This window comes from Heptranchias perlo, chromosome 4 (assembly GCF_035084215.1).
Source record: "Heptranchias perlo isolate sHepPer1 chromosome 4, sHepPer1.hap1, whole genome shotgun sequence".
Classification (NCBI taxonomy): Eukaryota; Metazoa; Chordata; class Chondrichthyes; order Hexanchiformes; family Hexanchidae; genus Heptranchias; species Heptranchias perlo.
In genome coordinates this window covers 94,109,200-94,132,449 of record NC_090328.1, presented here as the reverse complement: position 1 = coordinate 94,132,449, position 23,250 = coordinate 94,109,200, and the positions used below count along the sequence as shown (strand labels likewise).

The following is a 23,250-nucleotide window of genomic DNA, read 5'->3' as shown; positions in this document are numbered from 1 at the left end:
GAAAAATCCCAGAAAGTGTAAATCTCTCCCTTTAGGAATGTCACAGACGCAAACACCAATTTTATTAATTTGCTTGAAATGGGAACAGAAAATTAATTAACCAAGCAAAAAATACAGTTGTTATTGTTTAGTATTACTTTCTCATCCTCCATTAAATTGCATGTGCCAGCTGAGTCAAGCTAAAAAAAAAACCCAAAGCTGCAGCGGGCAGGATGAGTCATTATATTCCCATCAGTACCTTATCAAAGAAAAAAAGTGTACAGTCACAAAGATCAGATTGTCACTGGGCACTTGATGATCTTCTGTTCCAACAGAACACTGACAATCAGAAACAGAATGTACAGTACAAACATTATCAGTCCAAGAACTTTGTTCATTTTCCATTTGCAGGCCCCAATCGAAATGATGACGAAGAGAAGCATGATGAAGAGGAGAACAATAGCACAGAACAGGCCGTTGCTGCTGACTTGGACTGGGGAAAAGTTGTTCGCAAAGGAGAACAAGAGCCATGGCAGGGGCAGGCTGCGAAAACATGAAAAAAAAATACACTTCAAATGTTTCTGAAGAAGCAGGTCAAACTCTTACCTCTTCCACCAATAATTCAGAGTTATGTTTTCATTACTACTTATGTTGAGCTTTAATTATTTTTTGAAGATATAAGTTTATTTTAACCAGTTTAAAATCTGGAATGCACTGCTGGAAAGGGTGGTGGAAGCAGATTCAATAATAGCTTTCAAAAGGGGATTGGATAAATACTTGAAGGGGAAAAATTTTCAGGGCTATGAGGAAAGGGCAGGGAGATGGGAGGGATTGGACAGCTCTTTCAAAAAGCCAGCACAGGCACGATAGGCCGAATGGCCTCCTTCTGTGCTGCATCATTCTATGAAGCCCTAGAGTGGGGTTTGAACCCACAACCTGCTGACTTAGAGGTCAGAGTGCTATCACTGCATCAAGCTGAATTTTTCATAAGTTGGCTTAGCTCTTATTTCTTTCTTCCTAAAGCATAATAGTTTAACAGAATTATGTTTATGCTAACATTCAGTTGTTATATGGAGGTTATAAAGACATGTAGAGGGGTTTGAGTGACACAGGGATTGAAGTAAAGGCGGAAACATGCAATGTTAGAGATGAAAGTAAGTAGCCTTTGTGATAATGGGATTTGAAACTCAGCTCCGGATTGAACAGGATGCCAAGGTTTCAAATGGTTGAGTCAGCCCAAATCAGTAGTCAGGGAAGGAAATGTATTCAGTGCAGAGTTCGTGGCAGGGACCAAAGATGAAGATTTTCCTAATGTTGAGCAGGAGGAAGTTGTGATTCATCCAAGACTGGATGCCAGACAAGTAGTCTGACAGTACAGAGGCAGCCAAGAGGAATGGGGTATCCTCAATTTACATATGGAAGCTGATCCTGTGTGTGCAGATGATGTCACCAAGGGGTAGTATGTAAATGAGGAAGAGGAGAGGCAAAGGATAGATTCTTGTGGATCTCTAGAAGTGACGGTGCAGGGGAGGGAAGAGAAATTATTGCTGAAGATATACTGGCTATGTTCTGATAGATAAGAATAGAACTATGTGATGGTAGTCTCATGAAGCAGAGCAGAAAAATAGATGTGGAGATGCCGGTGATGGACTGGGGTTGACAATTGTAAACAATTTTACAACACCAAGTTATAGTCCAACAATTTTATTTGAAATTCACAAGCTTTCGGAGGCTTCCTCCTTCCTCAGGTGAATGTGGAAATGAAATCCTCGAACCCTTCGCATTTATAAATCACAGAACAATACCTGGTGATTACAGATAGTCTTTCCAACTGCCCGTTGCCAAGGCAATCACAGTGTGCAGACAGAGAGGTGTTACCTACAAGGCCACCGAATATACAAACAACCAAAAAAAGAGAGAGAGGCAGAAACATAGAAACATCTGGAAGGAAGAGAAAGACAGCAAATGACCCGTTATATTAAAAAATAGAGACAATGGAGGAGGATGGCGTGGTTAAACTGTTGAGGTCAAGGAGGACGAGAAGAGATAATACATCATGGTCACAGAGAATGTCGTTCATGACTTTGATTAAGGCTGCTTGTGTGTTATGAGGGTGCAGAAGTTTGACTGGAAGGATTCGTACAGGGAGTTACGGGAGAGATGGGCATGGTGCTGGGAGGCAACAACATGTTTAAGGGCCCTTAGAGAAGAAAGGTCGGTTGGAAAAGGTCACTGATCAACTCGTTGGAAATGCTGGTTGGCAAGAACCAAAGGATCGGTTGCCAAGGAGGGGGTAATAATGGGGGTTTTGAAGAGGAGAGGGAAGCGTTGACAGTCTCAGCTCACATGTGGGTCAGATAGGGGAGATGGCTGGTTAGGAATTGAGTGGGTTGAGGATCAAGGGAGCAGTTGGTGAGTCTCAGACAAGATGAGCATGAAGAGGGCTGGGGAAAATAAAGGAGAAACCACAGAGATGGTAGTTCAGGACTAGAGTGTGTAGGAGACTGGGGTAGGGGATGGAGCAAGGGGGTAACAGGACATGAGGATGAAGTCGAGGCACTGCTAACTCTTGACAACCACAGAACCAGAACTAAGAGTGGTGCAGAGCCCAGGGCAGCTGCAATTGTGGGTCAGATTTTGTATTGCAGGTTGGTAACAGTTTTATTGCCGGATCTCTTTACTTCCCCTTTGCGGTTATGGTTGAAAATTTTAAACATAGCTCACAAATGGTATAAGAATCACACAGATCAGAGGATTATGGATCATTGGTGCCAGGTTGAGATAGTTGATTTCAGCTATGGCAGGAACTGGGATACCACAACTGGCTATGGTAGGGAAAGGGCAAATTAGCCAGGGCTCCTGTTTTCAATTGCTATCCAGTAACCTTTGCTAGAAAGATGTATATATTGTTAATTTTATGATTTATGCCAATGAGTGTTAATTGTATTCAGGTGGTGTGTGTCAATTGGGGACTCTCTTGTATCCTTTTTATAGGAGAGCTTATCTAGAGTGTGGTGTGTGTGTGTAAGGGGAATGTCTGTGAATAAAGGCTTGGAAACAACTAAAGACCAGGCTCTAGTATTCTATGCTTCACCACATGGCTATCCAATTCGAACATATATATCTCTCAACACTCAAGAAGTTTGACACTATCCAGGATAGTGCTTGATTGGCATCCCATCTACTTGTTTAAACATCCATTCCCTTCACCATCGGCATATCATGGCTGCAGTGTGTACCATCTACAGGATGCAGTGCAGCAACTCACCAAGGCTTCTTCGGCAGCACCTCCCAAACCCGCAACCTCTACCACCTAGAAGGACAAGGGCAGCAGGTGCATGGGAACACCACCACCTCCAAGTTCCCCACCATACTTACTTGGATATATATTGCTGGGTCAAAATCCTGGAACTCCCTACCTAACAGCACTGTGGGAGCATCTTCACCACACAGACTCAGCATCACCCACCATCATCACCTTTCTCAAGGGCAACTAGGGATGGGCAATAAATACTGGCATTGCCAGTGACGCTCACATCCCAAGAATTCATTTTTTAAAAAGTTGATGTCAGGCAAGGACAGGATCAGATTCAGCTTTGATGCCTTCCATTGTTGAATAACTTCACCAATACTCACAGTCTGGGCTCATAAGCAGAATGGCTACTTGAGCAGGGTACTGACGGAGGAGGGGAGAAATTAAAAGTAAATATGTTTAAGTACATCCAACTCCGCAGTGGCATTGGTAGAGACCTACGAGTTGGTCTGTGTACTGTGCGTGGAGCTAATGGGAAGGGCAGATATGTAAAAAAAGGAGGGAGAAATTAGATACAATTCTGACAGTTTCCTGTATTGAATGTTGAAGCTAAAACAGACAGGAGTAATGTAGAGAAGAAGCCATATGAACGCTTTTCTTTGATATTAAAAAGCTTTTTGCATAATGTTATTTGTTGGACAAACAATGCAATCACTCTATTGTAAAATTGTTTAGTTAATGAAATAATTAGAAGTGGAAAAAATTATAAAACTGTTTGAAATTGTTTTTCATTAACTTACCCAACTGTAATGTCAAATATATTGCTTCCAACTGAGCTGGACACTGCCATATCCCCAAGTCCCTTCCGTGCTACAATCACACTCGTGATGAGGTCAGGAATAGAAGTACCTGCTGCTAAGATTGTCAATCCCATAATCTCTTCAGAGATCCCAATTGTCTCCCCAACCTACAGAATTGAAATAGTGAATATTTCTTTGAGTGACACCAGTAAGAAGAAAAGCTTGTAACTTCATCAGCATACATATACAAAGGTCAGTGCTCTGAAGCATCATTCAATTTATTCTGCTTAAACAATTCCTGGAAAAAGAGATTAACTCAGTAGAGGATAGATATTAAGAGACTTGAATCATTTTCAGGGTACAGTATTGGATATTGGACTGGGCTATAAGCATAGAATTAGAAGTCAGCTCAGGATGAGAGAAATGATCACAATTTGAGATAAATATCTCTGAAGGCAAATCATCTCAGCAGAGTATTTTGCAGAGGTCGTTGCATACTAAAAAGGTCAAGATCTTTTTCATATGTACTACATGGTAAAGCAACTTTGTGACCACTGAGCAACTTTTTATTTCTGTGATGGCATGAATCAAACATTAATGATATGAAGGAAGTGAAGGACAGTAGATTGAGGGGTGAGGGGGAAAGAAAAATAGTGGTCCATGATTTTCAAAAAAATACTAATGATGCAAGGTTACTTGTGAATAACAAGGCAGTCAGAAATGTGACTTCTTTATTTAAAACAAAATGTAGTCTTGTAAAGGTCTCATAATTTATTAATCAGCAGCTGAAATGTGACAAATTTTCCAATGTTTCCAGCTCCCTGTTGTGCCTCATGAAAATTCGTTGTGCTGTTTTGATGGGCAAACTCTCTGAAGGTGGGGCAGGGGAGAGGATTTGCCGTTGAAATCATCCTCATGAGAGAATATCATTTAAAAAAAAATCATTTCAGTTTGGTAAGATTTGACTTCTGGATTTAACGACCTTCCACAGCTCCTGCTATTCCTCTTTAGTGGTGATGCAGAGAAGGCTGCTTCTTGCAATGCTCTTCAAACATGCTTTGCATGTGAATTAATAATCATCAGGAGAGGGATCTACTGGTGGGTAACCCGTTTAAAACCCACTAACAACTCTGGAATCAGTTATTAGGGCCATCAATAAGCCAAGCCACTCAGCAAAACTCACTCAATACTATAATGTACCATGTACAACATATATTATGAATGTATTGCCTGATATATGTAACGAGGTAACAATTGGATTAAAAATAAATTTTAAAATAAATGGCTGGGGATAATGCAGTTTAGACTGATGGGATGAAAATCTCCCTTTACCTACTGTAAAATGTGAAATATGTTTTTGGCAGTCTGAAACCAATTCCCTGCTGGTGATTTAGCAAGAGAGTATGAACACACGTCTACAATGTCTCTGAACTGACCCAACATTTCTCTGCAACATATTAGGGAAAATCTCCACAGTTTTTACCAGTCTATTGCAATTCTCCAATGGCCCTCACCATGAGTTTGTGTTCTCTCCGATATTCCTGGCAACATTGACAATTTGGGGTCAATTTTAACCCCCAAGAACGGGTGGGTTGGGGGCGGGTGGGGAGTAAAAATACTTGGTTTTCAGAGTGGGACGGCATCCCGGCTCCAGCACGCCTGCTTCTGGGTTTAACCCAGGCAAGTTTGTGTGTGTGTGTGTGGAGAACAGACACCAGGAAGTCCGGCCCACACTTAAATCTGACGAGCCAATATTTAAAAAGGCAATGTACCTCATTGAGATACTTGAGGACCATAATATTTTGTGTATTGGAATAATAAAACGAATTTAACCGTGACTGTTTGAGCTTCCCATTCAGGTCAGGTGAAAGCAGGTGGGACAGGCCGGATCCACGAGGTGAGTGCTTTTATTGCACTTGCTGGCCCGGAGGAGCAGAAGTGCTTCATCCAGGCCCAACAAGCTCACCTGGCTGACAGGACCCCCGCAATCGGCCGAGCCCCCCCTCCATTCAGGACCCCACTTACCTCCGGTCCTTCACTCGATCTCCACCCTCCACCCCGATCTTCTCCCCGGCCTATGAACCCTCCCTCCCTCCCTCTTATCCCTGGGTTTGGCTTGCTATTGCAGGCCTTCCTGCCCCACAGCCAGCCTGTCTGTCAATCAGGCTGGCTGCCGGGCGTGAAATTGATGGGCCTCATTAAGGTCGCGATCGATCGCGACCCGCCCACTTACCCCCTGCTCCCTTTCCGGCTCTCAGTTAAAATTTATCCCTTTAATTTGCAGATGAGTAAACTTGTGATCTGCAAGACTAGGACTCATGGAACCGGGAACAGCATGTTCTGAAAAGTGCACAATATTGACTGGCATGGAATAGAGTTTGGGATTGCAGAAGTGGTGGCTTTATAGAGGTAGCAAATGTTTTATTTGTAGCATTATTGCATCTTTTGAAGTTAGGGTTTAGTCATCCTGCTGGGGCAAAGTAGAAAGAGCTCAACTCTACCCTTAGCCCATATTATACTTGACTTGGATGTTTGATGTTGGCACTTGCAGCCTTACAGCTTGATCAGCATAACATTATGAAAAAGCACAAACGGAAAAAAGGCATCAATATTGAAACACTCTTGATGAATGACAGTATCCACTGATGTTAATTCATTTCCATCACACTATCAGACCAAATGACTTCTCTTTTCCTGATGGTGCAAGGCATATTTAGAAAAATATATTCAAAACATACAACAAAAAAAAGAGATAAAAGACAAATAAAGTTCAATTTAAATATTGTTCCTTTCAATGGTTTAATTCTTAAAGAAGTGCTGCTTTCATGAAACAGTGGTAAACAAAATAGCAAAAAGATTTCCGATGGCAATGGACAAATGCTTAACACACTTGTATGATATTCCTCTATCCATTATTTTTACAGGATCGTTAACCCTTTTGTTCCTGGAGGGAGAAGAGCTGTGTGACATCTTCACCAACGATGGCATCATGTGCAAGTAATGTGAGAATGTGTTTTGAGACAACGGGATAGAAATTCGATAGGATTCACTTTGCAGACACAGGCGCAGGGAATGATCTCTGCACTCAAGCAGGTAGGCCCAAGGCTCGATCAATATTGGTCCTCCGGCTTCATTTTAATAAGCCCAGAGGGCTGCCGACGCCTACCACTCATCCTCGGGCAGCTCGCAGGCAAAGTGAGGTCAATTTTGGTCCATTGTAACGCCAGCAGTGGCCCTCAGGCAAGTCCTGGCAGGGGAGGGGGAGGAGAACAGGAAAGGGGCCGTTTGCAGCCTGGCTTTGGCCAGAAGTCCCTTTAAGGACCCTTCAAGGACTGCTAGCTAGGCCGCAAATAGAACCAAAAAAACGAGCACAGTAGGTTCAATTTTCTGGAAGGATTCTTATACAGCCGTTAGGCCCCTTATTAACATATTCAAGGACCCTAAAGTCTGTTTAAGGCGACCACATGGGATGCCTGCAAAGCCACCTTTAGCAATATGGCAGCAACTGAATGGGTGTGGGATGCTGCACCGTTTTACTTCTGTTTTTCACCAAGAAAACAGGCACAATTAGGACCAATTTCTACCCATTATGTGTGTTGATAAATAATCAGTTTTCCAGAGACTGATAACATCAAATTCTATTTTTATTATAAGGGATTCCAGGATTTTTTAAAATCAGTGTTTTGGCGATTCCATTCCATGATTTTGTCCATTTTTCCCCACGAGATCAATGGTCTTGCAAATGATGAAAGTTTCATCAATCATTTTTGATGAAGGCTCTTTCCCTTTGAAAGGGGTATTTATGTTAAAACTAACTCTTCAATGGTTACTTAATGGGGAAAGGGGTGATACTTGCAAAGCAAAACTCTACTTTAATCTCTGGTTAATAATTACTGGACATCATTGTGCTTACCTGGTGTGCCCACCAGACCATTAGATAGGAAAAGCCTGCAATCCAGCCGATTGACCCCAAGAAGGAAACTGGAAAATATTTCAATAACTTCTGCAACACAAAACAAAGATGGGTCAGTTTTGAGTGGATGTGCCTAAACCAGAACATCTCAAACTCATACCTGGGTATCTTCTTTTGTGATAAAACTTCAACTTTCAATGTATAACCAACTTTCTAGTAGTAGTCAATTATTTTCTAAAGCATCAAGAAAATTCTTCCTTTATTAACGACAATAAGCTCCCTCTATCCGCCCTTTCTGTTCTGTCATCAGCCGTGCCACAGACCAATGGTAGCTGAGAAGATGATGAGTAGCCAGGCATATTTATGTTGCCAATCATTCTTGGATGCCCTAGGCAAATATAACAAAAGCTTCTTTTTAGAGAGTTATTGAAATCTCTGGACTGGGAATGAACTATTTGTTCAGCAGCTTTTCTACGTAATTCTTGCTTTCCTTTGTACAGAAGCCACACCAACACTTCCTTCAGCAACTACATTAAACAGGAGTTACGGTAAATAGCCTTTTATAAAGAGGATTTATCTTTGGTGATGAGGGAGAGCTATAAACAATGTTCACTATATCCAAAAATGTTGATCCTAAGTGAATCTATTATTGTATCAAATACTCAGAGGGTCTTGTTCATTCTACCATAACCCTTCCAATCTTAAATAGGATCAAGTTAGATGTACTACAAATCCTTCTGGATTTGACCTAAGTGACTTAAGAATCCCACAGAATGCACAATTTTACAGCCATTAATGTTAAGTTACTCTCTGAAGGGAACTTGAGGCAACTAAATTGAAATTCCTTTTATTCTAATAAAATACTGCAAAAAAAAACTATGGAAGAGACCTTTTACTCAATCTATCTGACTAAAGAGAATGAAGTTGACTTTTTCCCTGACTACACATTTCCTCTACCTGAATTTCCCCCCCCTTTTATGCTGCTGGGGTCGGTTCTATAGGTGCCAGCAATCTTCTGTAACTCCCCCAAGTGGTCATTCTTCATATGAATCTCTATTACAATGGCTCATCTCGCTGTACCCTTTGTTTCCATCCTGTGGACTACTTCACTCCCAGGCACCAGCAATTTGTTTGCTTTATTTACCTTTTCTTCCTCAATTTGATTCTCAGTTTCCACACTTTCACTTGTTTCATTGCTGCTGTCGCAGGAATCCAATACTGTGCATCTGTTAAAGGTTTCCACGGTATTATCTTTGAGGAACATACTTGCTACTATAGCTTCAAGTGACTTCTGGTTCTCATGCAGGTCTTCTAATCATTTCATTTCTGTTTCTAAATCAGCCACCATTTTAAAAAATCTTTTCCAACTGAATATATTTGGTATAAACTCCAACTTGAAAAGTCCACTTTCACTGGACTGCAATCTCTCTTTATTCTCAAAATTTCTCATTATCTCAATATAAGTAAATTTTAAGTAATAAATATCCTTCCACTTTTTAGGCATTTTAATCCTTGTTGATTTTTCAAGTGTCACCTTGTCTCAGCGGCACCAATCTTGCCTGAGTCAGCAGATCATGGATAAGCCCCACTCCAGCACGTGAGTACGTAAATTTAGGTTGACACTTCAGTGCAGTACTGAGGGAGTGCTGTATTGTCGAGGTGCTGTCCTTCAGGTGAGATGTTAAACCTTTTCAAGCGGTTGTAAAATATCCTATGGTACTCGTTTGAAGAGCAGAGAGCTCTCCCAATGTCCTGGCTAACAATCAACCCACGACCAACACCATAAAAACAGATGAACTAGTTAGTCATCTCACTTTGCGGCTCTTACTGTGCTCAAATTGGCTGCTGCGTTTGCCTAAAAAGCTACAGTGACTACACTTCAAAAGTGATCCATTGGCTATGAAATATTTTGGGATGTGCTGAGGGTGTGAAAGGTGCTACATAAATGCAAACGGACAGGTGCTTCTGCAGCCGCAGACGTGATTCCAGGATGATATGTTGCCTCCCTGGTGCCAGGGTCAAGGATGTCACTCTGAGCGGCTGCAGAACATTCTGGTGGGGGGGGGGGGGCGGTGAACAGCCAGAGGTCGTGGTCCATATCGGTACCAATGACATAGGTCGAAAGAGGGATGAGGTCCTGCAGGCAGATTTTAGGGAGTTGGGAAAGAGATTAAGAAGCAGAACCTCAAAGGTAGTAATCTCCAGATTACTCCTGGTGCCACGTGCTAGCGAGTATAGAAATAGGAGGATAGAGCAGATGAATGCGTGGCTGGAGAGATGGTGCAGGAGGGAGGGCTTTAGATCCCTGGGGTATTGGGACCAATTCTGGAGGAGGTGGGACCTGTACAAGCCGGACAGGTTGCATCTCAACGGAGCTGGGACCAATGTCCTCGTGGGAAGGTTCGCTCGTGCTGTGTGGGGTAGGGTTAAACTAATTTGGCGGGGGGATGGGCACCAGAATGTAGCATTGGAAAGGAGAAACAAGGGGCACAAAGGATTGGGAGAGAAAGATAGCACTAGAGCAAATAATAGTACAATATTAGGTGGGATCAGACTAAGAAAGAGTACAAGAAAGTCTAAGACTGGTGTGCAGTGCATGTGTGTAAACTCACAAAGCGTGGTAAACAAGGTTGGTGAGCTGCAGGCCCAAATAGCCACATGGGAATATGATGTCGTGGCGATAACGGAGACCTGGCTCTAAAAAGGGCAGGATTGGGTACTTAATATTCCTGGATACAAGGTGTTCAGGAAAGAAAGGAGCTGGAGGGGCGGTGGGTGGCAGTACTGGAGAGAGAAGGTGTCCTGGAGGGATCAAGGACAGAATCTGTTTGGTTAGAGTTAAGAAATAAAAGAGGTGCCATTACACTACTGGGTGTATTCATAGGCTGCCAACTAGTGGGAAGGAGCAAATTTGCAGGGAAATTACAGAGAGGTGCAAAAGCTATAGAGTAGTGATAACTGGAGACTTCAACTATCCTAATATAGACTGGGATAGTAATAATATAAAGGACAAAGAGGGGGAGGAATTTTTGAAAGGCTTTCAGAATAACTTTCTTGACCAGTACGTTTCTGACCCAACAAGGAAGGAGGCATTGCTGGACTTGGTTCTAGGGAATAAGGCGGGCCAAGTGTCAGTGGGGGAGCATTTAGGGAGCAGTGATCATAGTATCATAAGGTTTAGAATAGCTATGAAAAAGGACACGGACGACTCTAAAGTGAAAATACTCAATTGGAGGAGGGCCAATTTCAATGGGATGAGAACAGATCTGGCCCGGGTAAATTGGAATCAAAGATTGGCAGGCAAAACTAATTGAACAGTGGGCGGCCTTTAAAGAGGAGATGATTCAGGTACAGTCTAGGCACATTCCCACGAAGCAGAAAGGTAGGGCAACTAAAGCCAGAGCTCCCTGGATGACAAAAGAGATAGTGAGTAAGATGAAACGGAAAAAAGGGGCGTATGACAGATGTCAGGTTGATAACACAAGTGAGAACCAAGCTGAATATAGAAAGTTCAGAGGGGAAGTGAAAAAGGAAATAAGAGGAGCAGAGAGAGTATGAGAATAGACTGGCGGCCAACATAAAAGGGAATCCAAAAGTGTTCTACAGGCATGTAAACAGTAAACGGGTAGTACGAGGAGGGGTGGGGCCGATTAGGGACCATAAAGGAGTTCTACTCACGGAGGCTGAGGTACTAAATGAGTACTTTGCATCTGTCTTTACCAAGGAAGAAGATGCTGGCAGAATCTCAGTAAAGCAAAATATAGTTGAGATACTGGATGGGCTAAAAATTGATAAAGAAGACGTACTTGAAAGGCTAGCTATACTTAAAGTAGATAAGTCACCCGGACCAGATGGGATGCATCCTAGGTTGCTGAGGGAAGTAAAGGTGGAAACTGCAGAGGTACTGGCCATAATCTTCCAATCATCCTTAGATACGGGGGTGGTGCCAGAAGACTGGAGAATTGCAAATTAATTTATTTTTTATTTGTTCATGGGATGTGGGCGTCGCTGGCAAGGCCAGCATTTATTGCCAATCCCTAATTGCCCTTGAGGAGGTGGTGGTGAGCCGCCTTCTTGAACTGCTGCAGTCAGTGTGGTGAAGGTTCTCCCACAGTGCTGTTAGGAAGAGAGTTCCAGGATTTTGACCCAGCAACGATGAAGGAACGGCGATATATTTCCAAGTCAGGATGGTGTGTGACATGGAGGGGAACGTGCAGGTGGTGGTGTTCCCATGTGCCTGCTGCTCTTGTCCTTCTAGGTGGTAGAGGTCGCGGGTTTGGGAGGTGCTGTCGAAGAAGCCTTGGTGAGTTGCTGCAGTGCATCCTGTGGATGGTACAACTGCAGCCACTGTGCGCCGGTGGTGAAGGGAGTGAAAGTTTAGGGTGGTGGATGGGGTGCCAATCAAGCAGGCTGCTTTGTCCTGGATGGTGTCGAGTTTCTTGAGTGTTGTTGGAGCTGCACTCATCCAGGCAAGTGGAGAGTATTCCATCACACTCCTGACTTGTGCCTTGTAGATGGTGGAAAGGCTTTGGGGAGTCAGGAGGTGAGTCACTCGCCGCAGATTACCCAGCCTCTGACCTGCTCTTGTAGCCACAGTATTTATGTAGCTGCTCCAATTAAGTTTCTGGTCAATGGTGCCCCCCAGGATGTTGATGGTGGGGGATTCGGCGATGGTAATGCCGTTGAATGTCAAGGGGAGGTGGTTAGACTCTCTCTTGTTGGAGATGGTCATTGCCTGGCACTTGTCTGGTGCGAATGTTACTTGCCACTTATCAGCCCAAGTCTGGATGTTGTCCAGGTCTTGCTGCTTGCGGGCACGGACTGCTTCATTATCTGAGGGGTTGCAAATGGAACTGAACACTGTGCAATCATCAGCGAACATCCCCATTTCAAACCTTATGATGGAGGGAAGGTCATTGATGAAGCAACTGGGACACTGCCCTGAGGAACTCCTGCAGCAATGTCCTGGGGCTGAGATGATTGGCCTCCAACAACCACTACCATCTTCCTTTGTGCTAGGTATGACTCCAGCCACTGGAGAGTTTTCCCCTGATTCCCACTGACTTCACTTTTACTAGGGCTCCTTGGTGCCACACTCGGTCAAATGCTGCCTTGATGTCAAGTGCAGTTACTCTTAACTCACCTCCGGAATTCAGCTCTTTTTTCCATGTTTGGACCAAGGCTGTAATGAGGTCTGCAGCTGAGTGGTCCTGGTGGAATCCAAACTGAGCATCAGTGAGCAGGTTATTGGTGGGTCACTTTGCTGATGATTGAGAGTAGACTGATGGGGCGGTAACTGACCGGATTGGATTTGTCCTACTTTTTGTGAACAGGACATACGTGGGCAATTTTCCACATTGCCGGGTAGATGCCAGTGTTGTAGTTGTACTGGAACAGCTTGGCTAGAGATGCGGCTCGTCCTGGAGCACAAGTCTTCAGCACTACAGCTGGGATGTTGTCAGGGCCCATAGCTTTTGTTGTATCCAACACACTCAGCCGTTTCTTGATATCAAGTGGAGTGAATCAAATTGGTGAAGACTGGCTTCTGTGACGGTGGGGATATCGGAAGGAGGCCGAGATGGGTCATCTACTCAGCACTTCTGGCTGAAGATGGTTGCAAACGCTTCAGCCTTATCTTTTGCATTCACATGCTGGGCTCTCCTATCATTGAGGATGGGGATGTTTGCAGAGCCTCCTCCTCCAGTTAGTTGTTTAATTGTCCACCACCATTCACAACTGGATATGGCAGGACTGCAGAGCTTTGATCTGATCCATTGGTTGTGGAATCGCTTAGCTCTGTCTATAGCATGTTGCTTCCGTTATTTAGCATGCGTGTAGTCCTGTGATGTAGCTTCACCAGGTTGGCACCTCATTTTTAGGTTCGCCTGGTGCTGCTCCTGGCATGCTCTTCTACACTCCTCATTGAACCAGGGTTGATCCCCTGGCTTTTTGGTAATGGTAGAGTGAGGAATATGCCGGGCCATGAGGTTACAGATTGTGCTGGAATACAAATCTGCTGCTGCTGATGGCCCACAGCGTCTCATGGATGCCCAGTTTTGAGCTGCTGGATCTGTTTTGAATCTATCCCATTTAGCACGATGGTAGTGCCACACAACACGTTGGATGGTGTCCTCAGTGTGAAGACGGGACTTTGTCTCTACAAGGACTGTGTGGTGGTCACTCCTACCAACATTGTCATGGACAGATGCATCTGCGACAGGTAGATTGGTGAGGACGAGGCCAAGTAGGTTTTTCCCTCGTGTTGGTTCACTCACCACCTGCCGCAGGCCCAGTCTGGCAGCTATGTCCTTCAGGACTCGGCCAGTAGTGGTGCTACCGAGCCACTCTTGGTGATGGACATTGAAGTCCTCCACCCAGAGTACTTTCTGTGCCCTTGCTACCCTCAGTGCTTCCTCCAAGTGGTATTCAATATGGAGGAGGACTGATTCATCAGATGAGGGAGGGCGGTAGGTGGTAATCAGCAGGAGGTTTCCTTGCCCATGTTTGACCTGATGCCATGAGATTTCATGGGGTCCGGAGTCAATGTTGAGGACTCCCAGGGCCACTCCCTCCTGACTGTATATCACTGTACCGCCACCTCTGGTGGGTCTGTCCTGCCGGTGGGACAGGACATACCCAGGGATGGTGATGGAAGAGTCTTGGACTTTGGCTGAAAGGTATGATTCTGTGAGTATGGCTATGTCAAGCTGTTGCTTGACTAGTCTGTGGGACAGCTCTCCCAATTTTGGCACAAGTCCCCAGATGTTAGTGAGGAGGACTTTGCAGGGTCGACTGGGCTTGGTTTGCCTTTGTCGTGTCTGGTGCCTAGTGGTCCGATGCCGGGTGGTCCGTCTGGTTTTATTCTTATTATGACTTTTCGTACAACTGAGTGGCTTGTTAGGCCATTTCAGAGGACAATTAAGAATCAACCACATTGCTGTGGGTCTGAAGTCACATATAGGCCAGACCGGGTAAGGACGGCAGGTTTCCTTCCCTAAAAGGACATTAGTGAACCAGATGGGTTTTTATGACAATCCAGTAGTTTCATGGTCACCATTACTGATACTAGCTTTTTATTCCAGATTTTATTTAATTAATTGAATTTAAATTCCCCAACTGTCGTGGCGGAATTTGAACTCATGAGTCTAGATTATTAGTCCAGGCGTCTGGATTACTAGTCCAGTAACATAACCACTATGCTACCATACCCACTTTGATAGACTTCAAGAGGATATAGACAGGCTGGTGGCAAGGGCGGACACACGGCAGATGAAATTTAACGCAGAAAAATGAGAAGTGATATATTTTGGTAGGAAGAACGAAGAGAGGCAATATAAACTAGAGGGCATAATTCTAAAAGGGGTACAGAAACAGAGAGATCTGGGGGTATATGTGCACAAATCGTTGACGGTGACAGGGCAGGTTGAGAAAGTGGTTAAAAAGGCATACGGGATCCTGGGCTTTATAGATAGAGGCATAGAGTACAAAAGTATGGAAGTCATGATGAACCTTTATAAAACACTGATTCGGCCACAACTGGAGTATTGTGTCCAGTTCTGGGCACCACATATTAGGAAAAGATGTGAAGGCCTTAGAGAGGGTGTAGAAGAGATTTACTAGAAGGACTCCAGGGATGGGGGACTTTAGTTATGTGGATAGACTGGAGAAGCAGGGGTTGTTCTCTTTGGAACAAAGACGGTTGTGAGGAGATCTGATAGAGGTATACAAAATCATGAAGGGTCTTGACAGAGTAGAGAGAGAGAAACTGTTCCCATTGGCGGAAGGGTCAAGAACCAGAGGACACAGATTTAAGGTGATTGGCAAAAGAACCAAACGTGACACGATCAGCCATGATCTTTTTGAATGGCGGAGAAGGCCTGAAGGGCCGAATGGCCTACTCTTGCTCCTATTTCCTATGTTTCTATGTTTCGATGACATGAGGAAAAGCTTTTTTTTACACAATGAGTGGTTATGATCTGGAATGCACTGCCCGAGGGGGTGGTGGAGGCAGATTCAATCATGGCCTTCAAAAGGGAACTGGATAAGTATTTGAAAGGAAAACATTTGCAGGGCTACAGGGATAGGGTGGGGGAGTGGGACTAGCTGGATTGATCTTGCATAGAGCCAGCGTGGACTCAATGGGCCTCTTTCCGTGCTGTAACCATTCTATGATTCTAAGTTCTTCTCTCTCTTTCTTTTAATATCCCTGTTGTGTCCTCAGATGTTCCCTGATCAATCTCCTTTTCTTAAGTTCTCTTCCTAGTGTCTGTTGTCAGCAACTTTTATTATTAAATCCTTCAGTTCCATTGTAGCCTCTGAAATGCCTGAATCAAAATTTCTAAAAGATGCTTTTACGTTTAGAAGAGTGTTGGGAACAGCAAACAAGTGGCTCCATTGGTGGCAGCAGAAACCCAATCTTCATTCTTCCAGCAACAGTGGAGACAAATTTGATCTTGGGTTTTATGAGCAGCTGGAGGTTTCACTGGCTTCACTCCTGGCCTGTTAAACATCCAGAGCCAGTTTAGTGAGTCCGATGAAATTATGTCAATAACGCCATGGTGTCAATTGTTTCAATAACTTGAAAGCTATCTGATCAAAATGATCAGATTCAAACAGACCCCTGTAATGACATCATTATGTGCCTACGCACAGAAAACAGATCACCGTCCTATGGATACTGGTGCCAGGTGAGGCCCACTTACACAGCAGAGGTACAGACACTATAAAGTGGGTCTTTAATTGTAAATGCTTTCTTTACTCTGCAATATAGGCGCCAGCAAAACAAAACAGAATTTCTTTTTACTTTTGGTTTTATTTTCTTGTTTTCTCCTCTCCGTTCTCTTTCTCTCTGAGTCACTGTTGCTGGGTGTAGCCCCACAAGAACCAACAGCCCCTCAGTAGTTTGAACAAGTAGCCATTCTTTGGATGTGAGTGATAACATTCAAACATCATATTCAAGCCTGACCTAGTCTTCATTTGGTGTCCACATCTATGTGTTTTCCAGGAGGGATTATTGGATAGAAGCTAGGAGCACAAAAACTAGGCCGTTCAGGGGTGATGTCAGGAAGCACTTCTTCATACAAAGGGTGGTGGAAATCTGGAACTCTCTCCCCCAAAAAGCTGTTGAGGCGCGTTCAATTGAAAATTTCAAAACTGAGATTGTTAGGCAAGGGTATTAAGTGTTACGGAACCAAGGTGGGTAAATGGAGTTGAAATACAGATGAGCCATGATCTAATTGAAATGGTGGAACAGGCTCGAGGGGCTGAATGGCCTAGTCCTGTTCCTAAACCCTGGGTGATTTCCCCACCCCCCCACACATCCTTAGTCCAGAGGCAGTAGGACCAACTTTAGTGCTTCTACAGCTATCCTGGATGAGATCAGCTAACCCAGCACACAGACCAGGGACATTTTGGTCTGTATTGTACAATATGCCAAGAAGTCTCTTTAGCTTCTTTTTTTTTTAAAACTTCATCTCAAACATTCAATTTAACGACAAGAACTTTATTACTATTCCTGTATCATGAAATATAATAATGCAATTTGTTTATACATTATTCATGCAGTACTACTTTGAAATTCATGCTTGATCCAGCTATTATTCATCAGTCAGAATATTCTGATTAAAAGTGCTTGTAAAACTTGTTCAGTTAACCACATGGTTCCAATTTTGAGCAGGTTGTGTGTAAAGTTCCTAAAATGTAAACTGAACACCATGGGTTAGGAATTGCATAGCGCTGGCCTACTTGTGCGAACTGGACGCTGGAACGATCCCTGTGCTGGAACAGGTAGGCCTGAGGCCCGATCAAAATTGGGTCTCAGGCCTCATTTAAATTAGGCCGGTGAGCTGCGGATGTCAGCTGCGTGTCCCCAGGCAGCTCGTTGGCGAAGTACACATCAATGTCAGGACGCTGCGATGATGGCAGCAGCCCTCAGATAAGTCCCGGGAGGGGTGGGTTAGAGCGGGCTATGGGTGGGGGGGGGGGGGGTTTTGGGGGGCACAATCGTTATACCTGTGGAATGGGGGGAGCATTCCTGCTCCTTTAACAGGTGTTAGGCCCCTAATTTACTTATTCAAGGAGTCTAACACCTGATTTAGCCATCTGCCCCAATAATAGGTGCAATGCATACTAAGTTCTATGTCCACCATTCCATTTTTAAAAGAAGTTGATTTTTCCACTGGCCAACCAGGAATGAAGAGTCAATGTAACTCATGCAATGCCTCCTCCAAGTAATGCAGTTGGTATCACTTGCAGCATCAAATGTTTTCATGTGTTGCATCCTCTATTTACCTTACTACTTAGTAAAACCATCACAACCATCCCTTGTGACTCCATTTGCAGGTTTTAAAGGGGTCCTCACTCAAAGTAAACTGCACACCTCAGGATGATCCATTGCATATAATATGTGCTGTCACCGAGAATTTCCTCAGGGGTTCTCCCAATCGGCCGGTGAAATTTTGGTGGTAACCCCGGGTAGATTGGGTTTCTGCCGAACGTCCGCCGAAGTTACGGTGGCCAATCGGGAGAAGCCCCAAGGAAATTCCTGGCATGTGACTTTAGACATCTACACATACAACTTCTATATTTACTTGAGAAAGAGATATGAGGTGTTGCTCATGCTGTTAATTTGGTGTTTATCCAAACGCTCTTACTCAACATCGATACGGAATAAGTGCTTTCAATGATGAATAGAAATGGCATTATTTACATAAGAACATTTGATTACTAGCAGGGTCTCTGGGTATACATTCCTCCAACGAGCAGTTGGCAATGAAAAGATCTAAAGCACTATGCAAAACCAAGAGCAAGAGAGAAAGAAAGAAAAATTAGAAAGGGAAATAAAGCTGTACAGATGCTTACTTTTTTTCTGACGTCAGGCAAGGTGATCCACAGTGGAAGAATAATAGGCAGTACAATTAGATAGATAATTCGTTTACGTGGTGTATCAGGCCAAGCCAAGCTAAGAGGCTGGTCTTCATCTTCGTTCTGTGTGGCGGCTTCAGCCTAATAAAAGAGTGAACTATATTTAGGAATTTCATTCAATATTTACTGCAAATGTAACACAATAAACATTCCGACCAAAAACGGGCAAAGATTTTTATTTTCGTTGATCACCAAGAATGAGCAATTGCTTTGTTGGCAGTGAATGCTCATTCAATAGTGTGGGTAAATGAAAGATTTACAGAGAAAAAGACTGTGCTGATTGAGGAGTGGAAGTTTCTACTGTTTGATGATTAAATTGGGGTCAAAATTCTTTTCAAAAGAGCAATCAGATATTTTTGAAGATCATGTTAAAATGTTCACACAGTCCTGGGTTTTGTATGAGAAAAACTTCAATCTTAAAATCTAGTGCACAAAAACACCCAGACTATTTATTTGAATAACATGAACGTTCTAATGCTTCCTGTTCACAAGGGTTATTTGATCAATCCAGATTTAGATTCTAATTTGACTTCTCACTAATTTCAATTAGCAGAAAAAGTGTCAGTAGATGACCTGATCATTTTCTTTATCCAATTCTCAAGTACTTCCAGAAATAATCATCAACTGGAAAAGTCCGCCTCAAAAACCCTTATTTATTGTTGAGTTATGGTACTGTAATAGTTTATTGTATTTGTTTATCTTTGGAGCTCGTCAATCACGTCGTTGTCAGACCAGATTCTATGTTCTTAGCTTTACTTACGTGATTGAGTGACAGCTCTATAGTTAAATATGATAAAATGTTTCTCACCACATCGCAGTAGTTTAGAGCAGCTCAATTATTCTGAGATGTACTTCTGAATCACATAATTGAGACCACGGAGCTGATTTTCATGGCCTCCAGTGGACGGGTTAGTGCTGCTCCAAAAATTGCAGGGCTCAACTTACCGTCCTGTTCCTGCTCATGACTTGCTAGCACCATTTTGTTTGGCGTCTTTACGAGGAAGGCCCAGGTGCACTGCCTGTTTCGGGGGGGAGCCTCATCAAGGTATGTAAATTGGGTCCTATGACATACATAGGACCTGGCGCAACATTGAGATACCAATGGGTGGAGAGTGCCCTGTCCATTGGTACCAGGCTCAGAGTGACCTAACCAGCTGACCGCTGCAGGCTGCTCAGAAAACCAGCAAAAGGTAAGCTTTTTAAAAAAAAACAAATTTTTGTGGGGTCAAGAGCAGCATGAATGCTGTGTGTATGAAAATGAGGCCAACCGTTAAAATGGCTTGGGCCTCTCAGTGAGGAGAGTGGACGGGAGGCACAATTGTGCTGCTGCCTCCCACCCGATAAATTAAAATGGACCCCTATGTGTTTTAGATACGTATAAACAAGTGTTGCTAGTTTCAGACCTGAATATCCTTTGCAGCTTTCAGTACGTACACTTTTCTAAAATCATAAAAGCTAATTTTCCATAATTGTCTTAAGCTGTACATCATGCTATAGAGTTGGAAGAATGCGCAGAACCACAGACCATTGTTTTTACAACTGGAAAACGTGAGGTACCAGTTGGTTTATTAACTGATAACAGAATCCACAATAGTTACAGGAATGAACTATTAACAAAAAAGCGTAAGAGGGAGGGATCATATTTACACATTAAGGACACCAAAAGAAAATAAGAAATGCTGGAGGAACTTTTCTACTAAATGATTGGTAAGTATGCGGAACAGATTACCACCAACGGTTGGTGAAACAAGAAACCTTAGTAGGGTTCAAGAAAGAACTAGACAGGTTCTTGTGTAGTCACTGTTGTGATGTTGACATGACAAGTACTTCATTGGCTGTAAAGCGCTTTGGGACGTCCTGAGGTTGTGAAAGGCGTGATATAAATCTAAGTCTTTATTTCTTTAACAAATGGAATTCAGGGTTATTAGAAATGTGCCAAGGGAATACTGTGGATAGGTGGGTTTGATGGACCAAAGGGCTTCCCCTGCCTGTAACTGTGGCAATGTAACCACTATTGACCTATGGCCAGATATAGGTAACATATCATATGCAGTGATGATGGTTTAAAGAGTTGCATTTTAAGACAATTGCATTTACAGACATGGATCAATTTAATTTGCTGCTCAGGTGTTTCTGGATGAATTTTATGTCCATTTTTTTAACCCTTCAAGCTGCTTCCATAATGAGCATCTAATGAGAATGCAAAGAAAATCATATACAATAGTGAGATTTGTAGTTTCATTGATTACAATGAGTGGATTTTGTTTATGATCATAAAGTCCCAGTGGTTAGTTTCATTTGTTTCTGCTTTAGATGTTGGTCTGAGACAGTATAACTGCCCTCATTGCAGCTGCACTGACAGAGTAAACCAGAAATACCATGGGCCAGATTTAAACATAGAAACATAGAAAATAGGAGAAAGAGTAGGTCATTCGGCCCTTCGGGCCTGCTCCGTCATTCAAAATGATCATGGCTGATCGTCTAACTCAGTAGCCTGTTCCTGCTTTTTCCCTGTATCCCTTGATCCCTTTAGCATTAAGAAATATATCTATCTCTTTCTTGAATACATCTAATGACTTGGCCTCCACTGCCTTCTGTGATAGAGAATTCCAAAGGTTCACCACCCTCTGAGTGAAGAAATTTCTCCTCATCTCGGTTCTAAATGGCATACCCCGTATCCTGAGACTGTGACCCCTGGTTCTGGACTCCCCAGCCATCGGGAACATCCTCCATGCATCTAGTCTGTCTAGTCCTGTTAGAATTTTATATGTTTCGATGAGATCACCTCTCATTCTTCTAAACTCTAATGACTATAGGCCTAGTCAACCCAATCTCTCCTCATACGTCAGTCCTGCCATCCCAGGAATCAGTCTGGTAAACCTTTGTTGCACTCCCTCCATGGCAAGGACATCCTTCCTCAGATAAGGAGACCAAAACTGCACACAATACTCCAGGTGTGGTCTCACCAAGGCCCTGTATAACTGCAGTAAGAAATCCCTGCTCCTGTACTCAAATCCTCTTGCAATGAAGGCCAACATATCATTCGTCTTCCTAACTGCTTGCTGCACCTGAATGCTCGCTTTCAGCGACTGGTGTACAAGGACACCCAGGTCTCGTTGCACCTCCCCTTTTCCCAATCTATCACCATTCAGATAATAATCTGCCTTTCTGTTTTTACAACCAAAGTGGATAACCTCACATTTAAACACGTTATACTGCATCTGCCATCTTCTTGTCCACTCACCCAACTTGTCTAAATCACATTGGAGCCTCTTTGCATCCTCCTCACAGCTCACATTCCACCCCAGCTTTGTGTCGTCTGCAAACTTGGAAATGTTACATTTAGTTCCCTCATCCAAATCATTGATATATATTGTGAATAGCTGGGGCCCAAGCACTGATCCCTGCGGTACCCCACTAGTCACTGCCTGCCACCCCGCAAAAGACCCGTTTATTCCTACTCTCTGTTTCCCGTCTGTCAACCAATTCTCAATCCATGCCAGTATATTCCCCCCAATCCCATGTGCTTTAATTTTGCACAATAACCTCTTGTGTGGGACCTTTATCGAAAGCCTTCTGAAAATCCAAATACACCACATCCACAGGTTCTCCCCTATCTATTCTACTAGTTACATCTTCAAAAAATTCCAGTAGATTTGTTAAGCATGATTTCCCTTTCATAAATCCATGCTGACTTTGTCCAATCCCGTTAATGCCCTCCAAGTGTTCTGTTATCATATCTTTTATAACAGACTCTAGCATTTTCCCCACTACTTTGCTGTTGTGGGGCATCTAACAGCGTCTGCCATTAGTTAGACTTGCCCCTGCACCCTTCAGCTCAAAACATTTTTGCGCACAAAGTTGCTGAAAGTGCGAGCTGATAACAACGGATACAGAGCATCTGGGACCTGAGTGAACAGAGCAACCATTGGGGTTCTCCTTAACCAATGAGATTTAAGGATTGGGAAATAAACAACGGAGGGACTGATAAGGAGGGTGAATTAAAGGGAATGAATTCAATATCAAATCAGGTACAGAAGGAGAAATAAAGAGGGAAAAAAAAACTGGACTAAGAGAGAGAGAAAAAGAGACAGCGAGGAAAAGTAAGAAAAAATTAAAATTTAACATTTGGCATTTTTAAAATCTCCTTGAGAAATTCTAAACCTTTAAAGGATGATACTTCACACTTGTAATAGTTCATTTTTGGTGCTAGAGGTGATTGTCAATCATTAACACTTATCACGTCATTAAAAGGGTACTTATGCTTGTAATTACTAGCTCTAAATATCTGCGGTGGGTTTAGTTCGTATCTACCACGCAAATACAGCAACTTCACGACATTCAATGCATGCCAATGTTGAGGCAGACAGTGAGATGCTGTT

General features: G+C 43.2%; 1 protein-coding gene across 1 annotated transcript in view; it reads right to left on the bottom strand.

Moving 5' to 3' along the window:
• Nucleotides 1–272: 272 nt before the first annotated feature.
• Nucleotides 273–23,250, bottom strand: part of slc24a2 (solute carrier family 24 member 2) — a 271,927-nt gene continuing 248,949 nt past the window's right edge. The window contains exons 7-10 of the mRNA XM_067982239.1: nucleotides 18,806–18,949; nucleotides 7,946–8,035; nucleotides 4,033–4,199; nucleotides 273–522 (exon numbers count right to left, since the gene is read on the bottom strand). Of these exons, the coding sequence (XP_067838340.1) occupies nucleotides 273–522; nucleotides 4,033–4,199; nucleotides 7,946–8,035; nucleotides 18,806–18,949 (651 nt within the window). The remainder of the gene's footprint in view (nucleotides 523–4,032; nucleotides 4,200–7,945; nucleotides 8,036–18,805; nucleotides 18,950–23,250) is intronic.